Raw genomic sequence first — 8546 nt, forward strand, 5'->3', positions numbered from 1 at the left:
ATGGCTCACAGCAGCGCCAATCACAATGACGTACAGACATGGTACATGTCTCAGCCATGTTTCAGTCAGTGAAAACCCTATGGCTCACAGCAGCGTCCATCACAATGAATTACAGACATGGTACATGTCTCAGCCATGTTTCAGTCAGTGAAAACCCTATGGCTCACAGCAGCGTCAATCACAATCAATTACAGACATGGTACATGTCCCAGCCATGTTCCAGTCAGTGAAAACCCTATGGCTCACAGCAGTGTCAATCACAATCAATTACAGACATGATACATGTCTCAGCCATGTTTCAGTCAGTGAAAACCCTATGGCTCACAGCAGCGCCAATCACAACGAGTGACAGACATGGTACATGTCTCAGCCATGTTTTCTTCCACTGTACACAGAATGAGTTGACCTGAAAGCAGTTAACAATAACTTTTTAAGGATTTTGGCTAATAAAAATATAAATGTCCCCCATATTATGCTACACTTTGAGTAAACTGATAAAGTTTATTTTCTGGAGATCTAATCTGAGAACTCATAACTATGGTTCTAAAGGGCATCTATTATTGCAGTTGACATTTTTCTTTTAAAATGCTATGAATGGAAAAAAATAAACTTTCAAAAAATGCTATGAATTGGTTCTCGATTTTTTGGCTAACATCATGTATAAAGTTACTATGATACATATATAGAGAGAAAACATTTGCAGGAATATAGTTTCATATCTTTTTGTTTTGCTTTGTTTTATTTTGCTTTTCCTCCTTCTTTCCTGTGTTTTTTCCTTCCTCCCTTTACCCCTTCTTAGATAAAGCTCTCTTCTGGATATTTTTCTCTTTCGCATATAACTCATAAACATGAGAATGACTTTTACTTTGGTTGGAAACAAAATAGAATATTAGCTGGGTAAAAATTACATTTAAAATGGGATTACCATGTTCCTAATGTGGCATTGGGGGATAAAGCACTGGACCACAAAATCAGTCTAAACTACAAGGTCAGCGTTTCAAACACACCAGTCACTCCCTGGAAACCCTATACAGAGTCACTATGAGTTGGCACTTGACAACAATAAGCAAGAGAGTAAGACATTCATAAGTGTGTCTCAAGCCAATATAATTTCATTTTAGTACAAAAGTGTGCTACTACAAGTATCCTAAAGTATTTGTTGTCATATACTCATATGAACTTTATTATTATCATTTCTGAAGGAATGACTGCTCAAATATTGGCTAACTCAATATGTGTATGAATAACATGTTTTCATACCCACTTTTATAAAGACTTTAAGGAGTTCTATATTATGCCCAACTCACCTCTTAACTGATGACCAATATGTTCACACCTCAAGTTGCCTTCCCTTCTAGTCTGTGTTCCTCTTCTTTGACAGACCATTGGCACTGACAAATTACTTTTTAGCACATACCTTTTCCTATATATTTCCATTCCCAACCTTCATACCTTCTATGAAATTCCATTAGTTAAATATGGCACATTATCATTTTCTATTAGATACACATACATGCCATTATCAACAGAGACAATTCAACAACTCAACACATTTATAAAAACGCAGAAAGTACCTGGACATAGGCTCTGCAAGAGCGCTCTCTTTTCTGAAGCTGAATCCATTAAGACAGCAGATTAAACACAGAATAGAAAAAACAAGTTAGTGACAGAAGAAAACAAGAAAAATAAAAGAATACATCTACACAAAACACCTTATTCTTTTATGTTCTACTTCCAAGAAGAAAATGTAAGCTAAGCAGCAGCAATATGTAAGCAATGACTTAAAAACTAGTAGCCAGGACCCCTATCAGACAACCCAAGTGGAAACTGAATGGCATAAAGCGGTTAATGATGGAAAGAAGTTTTAGAATATTAGTAGAAATTAATAAAAAGCAATATGCTTCATTTACTATAAATGATTCATTTCACATCATAGTAGTTGTTATTAACTCATAGGCCACAAATGATGACATATGAAGTTAAGTAATTTATGTCAAATGTATTGATCCTATTTTTCAAAGATAGATTATCTGTGGTTTAGATTATATGGAGACTTAATGTATACCACAAACATATTTTCATAAATATAAAAAATTCTGTCTACCAGGAAAATGGTAATACTCATTAATTATAAGCTATCTGATTCTAAGATAGTTATCTGATTCTAAGGGACATGCACAAAGAGAGAAACAACTTCTTAAAATAATGTGATTAATCTCCTGGTTTATCACTATTTTATTTCCTAAAAATTTTTTGACCATATCCATTAAGAAATCAACAAATAAAACCCTTTAAAATTCATTTTTAAATGTTAGTAGAATTGGAAAAAGAGAAAGAAAAAAAAAAAGAGGACAGGTTTTGTTTGTTTGTACTTTACATGCAGAATAATAGTTCTTCTGGGCCACAAAAAAAGCATGATAGATACTCATAATCCACCCCCAATTTTTTTTCCCCAGATGATAAAATCAGTAATTAATAACAGTGTATTTTGCCATGCTAAAATAAATGGCACCAAAATTTTATAAATTAGATTGTAGTTTCCCTTGTTTTCCCTATTTCCCCCCTCCTTCAGCAGCCTTGATTGTTGAAGGAGAAAATTACCCAGCTTGAAGAAGCCTTTACTCTGATGTCTTTTGTGTGGCTAATACTCTTCCAACTCTAATTCATGCATTCTTCAATGAGCATAGAGCAGTTACTCTTCTAAAGAATTAAGTGAGAAATGAGTGCAAGTAAATTGCCAGAGCTGTCATTTGGATCACTGACTCACATCTTGGTTTTTCAGGACTCTAAACCTCCAGAATTTCAATGTGGAGCACAATTGATTTGTACCAAGTTGACTTTGCAAATCTGATGGGTTATAAATGCTAAGTGAACAGTGGGGACCAAAAGAAATGAAAGCAAGCCAGCAAGCAAGTGGATAACCTTTACCCTCCCATCTCCTTACGCCATCATGCAAATTAATATATGACAACCCACATTATATAAACAATAGCAAGAGACAAATGGGAAACAAAAGAGAGTATTAAAAAGCATCACAAATGGAAAGTTTTCCATTATGTGGTTATTTGATATTCAGACTAGGCAAGCTGATTAGCTATAGCCAGTTAGAATGTGACATTGACTGCCAGTTTTACCTGATATTGTCATATATTAATACCATTTTAAAGTAAAGATACAAAGTATTGCTATAACAAGTCATGTTATGGATATGTAACATTAACAGAAATCACTACTCCCCGTGCATTGTGGTAATAATAGTTGGCAGCAATAGTCATTAATAGCACCCAGTCAGCCTGGGCAATAACGCATTAAAATCACAGCATATCAAGATTACACAGGCAACTGTGGATTATAATCTATCAAGGGTTTGGTTGTGTTTCTCTCAGAGACATAAGTATGGGGAAAAATCTCTAATTAAAAAATATCTAGTAAAGGAAACTTTCTGAGGATAAGATTGTAAGAAAAAACTGTATTTGCCAAAATAAATATCCGTTTTCTTTTTTTTAATGTTGAACAATAATTATTTTGAAATATGTGTTCTATCTTGATGAATAAAACATTTACCTAAATAAACAGAACATGGAAGAACTAAATAGATTTCCATTTTCACTCTAAAGGGGCATGTTTATTTAATGAATACCACAAAGGAGTTTTGGAATCCTGGTGCAACACTCTAGGGATAAGCTCTGGACTGTAAAGTTGGTGGTTCAAACTCACAGGTGTCTCTGTGGAATCCCTCCCTATACAGGGTCCCTATGAGTGGGAACTGATTAACAGCATGTAATAATAACAACAAAGTGAAACTTTAGTTTGTCATGGCCAGATTACTCCTAAGTAGCAAAATTGTGATATTTAGAGCTCCTGAATCCAGTTTCAATTATTGGTCACCTTTACTGAAAAAATGTCTTTCAGTGAACACAGGATTTGATGGGAGCAATTTTAATTCCTTTCCTCATAGAGGTTATTTACTCTGTGATATTTTGTTGCATGAAATATGCTTTCTTGTAAATTATATCATTACTTATTTTGGCAGTGAACTATACTTTTCTTTGGCATAGGAAAAAAATGAATTCTTTTTATTTATTCCTTATTCGAATTTGCTGAAAAACATCTAACCTTTTTGAGTTTTAATTGCCATGGTATAAAATCTGAACAACTTAATAACCCAAAACTACTGGAGGTAAAAATTAAAAACTTAATCACTTCCCCTCCATGATTTAAAAAACATAGTACTACTATTCGCGTTAAATGATCACATTTAAAAGACCTATGTAGATTATTAGTATCAATTCTCATGTCAGCTCAGTTTCAAAATTTCGACTTATTAGACGTATGTCTATTTTATGTCAGATTTTTTAATGTAAAGGCTTGAGAAGACTAGAAGGCAATTTTATGTCATATTAACCCTGTTATAATTTATCATACAAAACAGAGTAAGTAGCTATAACATTGTACATTCAAAATATTTATGTGGACATTATTGTTTGTTACTTCTTAGATACAAAGCAAATAATATCACTATTATAGTGAAACAATGAAATTAAGTAAGTAGAACCATAATTTAATATAGCTAGAGATTTTTCTTTAAAATATCCTGATTTTACAGAAAGAGATAATTAAACAGGAAAGTCTCACTAGTTTTACTACAACTTTAAAGATATGTATATAACTTGAGGCCTTTACCTTGTTCAAACTACGAGCAGCACTATCTTTTCCTCCTGGGGTTAAGTTTCGGAGCTGTACATCTAAGAGGCCAACCAGCTGATCCATGGCTCTGACTGAGTAAGTGATGTCTCCAGCATTCAGATGATTTCTAGTCTGTTCAGCAAGTTCTCTAGCAATGTTGGCAGCTGTCTCTCCAGATTTCAGCTACAATTTAAAAAATGGAATAAAAAAGAATGAGACATTATAATAGTAATTCTTAAATCTCTTTTTGAAATTATTTGCATGTAGTTATAATCAGAGTCCTGGTGTGACACTGTGGGTTAATGTGCCAGACTGCAAAGTCATTTGAACTGAAAGGTCGTCAGTTCAAGCTCACCAGCTGCTCCTCGGTAACCCTATACAGGGTCGTTATGGGTCAGAATCGTGTTGACAGTTCTTAACAACAACAAGTTATAATCAGAGGGTCAACAAAATAGTTATTAAACTCCATCTTTACCTGAAATACAAACCATAATTTTTTCCTGCTAATCCAGCCTTTTCTTCAAAGCCTTCCATTAAATTCATATCTCAGGATGCAATTTCTAAGTAGCCTTATTTCTAAAAATTATTTTCAGTTTAATTATTCATTTGGTTGCTTATTCTAAAATTAGCTTTATTATTTTCTCTGTGAATTTTTAATTTAGACTTTGATGACTATGTATTATGAATCCACAATCATATTCTAAATTTACACAGAGAAGTAAATATTTTCTGTTGTACCTACTGTAGAATTTAGTTCACAATTATTACCTGACTGCTAAACTAGCTAAATATTTTATCCTAAAAAAAATCCTTGCTATTCAATGTTGTGTTCTTACTAGCAGCATAATGATAAGAGAATCTTCTCCCAGTATCTTGGGTAGTAAACTGTTGTTTAATTTCTACCATTTTCTGTATTACACAATATATCTCAAGCATATTCTGTAATAATATTATGTCAATACTCCAGAGATATGAAAATAAATGATGATTAATGCACCATATTCACTTTAACTAATTTGATAGCTATGTTTGATATGATAGAAAACAAAATGACCTTTGGTTATATAAAATGTATATCCATACCATGAAATATTATGAAACAATTAAAAAATATGAAAGATATCAATGTTAATATAAATCTTCAAGATGTATTTTTAAATGAAATAAATGCAGATATGATATATATATATGTGTGTGTGTGTGTTGTTGTTGTTGTTGTTAAGTATCATTAAGTCGGTTCAGATTTGTAGTGACCCTGTATAAGGTTTCCAAGGAACACTAAGTGCTTTGAATCCTCAACTGTGCAGTTATCAGTTCAGTGTTTATCTTACAGCTTCATACCAAATCTCTTGATATATGTACTTGCATGTGATATTAATAATATTGTTTGATGATTATTGTACCACATGCATATATGTGTATATATATATACATGTTATGTGTGTATGTATACATACATATATCTATATGCTATGTGCATGTATATATAAAATTCACTTTGCCATATATACATATATATGTTTATATATATACATATATGTTTATATTTATATATACATACACACACATATGGTACAGAAATCATTGAACAATATCATTAATATTACATGCAAATAGAATTTTGCTGCAGACAATTAAAAAATGGCTGCAACAGTACATCAACAGGATTCATAACAGCAATTCAAACTGGATTCACAACATGACATGAACTGAGGGATCTCAATGGAACTTGGTTGAAAGCAGAGAACACCAGCAAGATGTTTCCTTGTGTTTTATTGACTATGCAAAGGCTTTCAACAGTGAGGATCACAACTGGCTCCTCACAGTTGAAAGCCTTTACATTGCAAAGAATGGGTTTTCCAGAACACTTAACTGTGTTAACACAGACAAAGATGCATTCAGATAGAACAAGGGGATACTGGATTAAAATATGGAAAGGTGTGTGCCAGGTTTGTATTATTTCACTATATTTATTAAATTGGTATGTTGACCTCTGAGAAGCTGGATTATATGAAGAAAAACGTGGCATTAGGATTGAAGGAAGACTCATTAACAACCTGTGAATGTGCAGATGATACAACCTTTTTAACTGAAAGAAAAGAGGACTTAAAACACTTACTGATAAAAGAGCAAAGACCACAGCCTTTGGAATGGATTGCACCTCAATGTAAAGAAAACAAAAATCCTCACAAATGAACCAATTAATAATATGATAATGGAGAAAATACTGAAGTTGTCAAAGATTTCATTTTGCTTGGATCTACAATCAGCCCTCATGGAAGCAACAGTCAAGAAATCAAAGGACACATTGCAGTAGGCAAATCTGCTGCACAGATCCCTTTAAAGTGTTCAAGAGAAAGGTATTAGCTTGATGACTAAAGTTCACCTGACCCAAGTCACAGTATTTTCAAGTGCCTCAAATGCATGTGAAATGAACATGCATAAGGAAGACTGAAGAAGAGTTAATTCACTTGAATTATGGCGTTGGAGAGGAATATTGAAAGTACCATAGACTGCCAGAAGAACAAACAAATCTGTGTTGGAAGAAGTACAGCCAGAATGTTCCTTAGAAGCCAGGATGGTAAGACTCTGTCTCTCATACTTTGGACATCTCAACTCTGGTAGCATAGTGGTTACAAGTAGGGCTGCTAACCTCAAGGTCAACTACTAGCCATTCCGCAGGAGAAAGATGACGCTTTCTGCTCCTGTAAAGATTTACAGCCTCAGAAACCCTATGCAGGATCACCATGACTTGGAAATGACTCCACAGTACACCATCACCACCAATCCCTGGAGAAAGATATCCTGCTTGGTAAAGAAGTGGGTCAGTGAAAAAGAGGAATACTTCAACATGGATTGGCACAATGGCAGCAGCAATGGGGTATAACATAACAAAAATTGTTAGGATGACATATGAGTGGGCCATGTTTTTTCTGTTTTGCATAGAGTCACTATGAGTTGGCACTGACTCGGAAGCACCTAACAGTAGCAACCTAATGTGGTACAGTGAATTGTGACTCTTCTACCATAGTCTCTGGATTCCTGGTGTAACACTGTAGGATCAGCACTGGATTTTGAATCACTAGGTCAGCAGTTCTAACCTATCAGCTGCTCTTTGGAAATCCTATAATGAGTTACCAAGAGTCAGAATCAACTAGATGACACTTAACAATAACAGCAACAACAACCATAGTCTTTTTAACTCCAACCAAAGATGTTGTTGTTAAATGGTGTCAACTATGCAAATAGGACGTACAGGATTCTAATATGAGAATCGGTTAGTTTTGCCATCCCAGTAGGTTTAAAAGGAGCCATTTCATAAGCAGAGACAGACAATCCTAGTTGCTCGAACAACTGCCTCTTGGTCTCTGTACAAGTTCCTCATAAGCACAATTAAGTGTTCCGGAATACTCATTCTCCAAAATGTTTTTCATAGCTTGATGGCAGCAATGATATCTCTCCTTCTATATCCTCTTCTGAATCCAACTTGAATCTCTGGAATTCCTCTGTCAATGTATGGTTGCAGCTGTTTCTGCATTACCTTTAATAAAAGTCTACTTGCATGGGATATCAATGATACTGTTTGATGATTACTGCAATCTGTTGGTTCACCTCTTCTGAAATGGGCACAAATATGGATCTCTTCCATTCAGTTGGCCAGGTAGTGGTCTTCCAAATTTCTTGGCATAGATGAGTGAGTGTAACCAGTGCTACATCAGTTTGTTGAAAGATTTCAATTTGTATTCCATCAGTTCCTGGATCCTTGCTCTTTGCCAATTCCTTCAATGCACCTTGGACTTCTTCCTTCAGGATCATTGGCTCTTAATTATATGTTATGTCTTGAAATGGTTGAACACTGA

The 8546-nt window shown here is 34.3% G+C and overlaps 1 protein-coding gene across 1 annotated transcript in view; it reads right to left on the reverse strand.

Moving 5' to 3' along the window:
- The window catches only part of LOC102839278 (latrophilin-3-like), an 883976-nt gene that overhangs the window by 279141 nt on the left and 596289 nt on the right, over positions 1 to 8546 (reverse strand). Inside the window, exons 9-10 of the mRNA XM_006873416.1 lie at positions 4684 to 4869; positions 1575 to 1613 (exon numbers count right to left, since the gene is read on the reverse strand). Coding sequence (XP_006873478.1) covers positions 1575 to 1613; positions 4684 to 4869 — 225 coding nt within the window. The remainder of the gene's footprint in view (positions 1 to 1574; positions 1614 to 4683; positions 4870 to 8546) is intronic.

The sequence above is a fragment of the Chrysochloris asiatica genome, unplaced genomic scaffold, assembly GCF_000296735.1.
Source record: "Chrysochloris asiatica unplaced genomic scaffold, ChrAsi1.0 scaffold00240, whole genome shotgun sequence".
NCBI lineage: Eukaryota > Metazoa > Chordata > Mammalia > Afrosoricida > Chrysochloridae > Chrysochloris > Chrysochloris asiatica.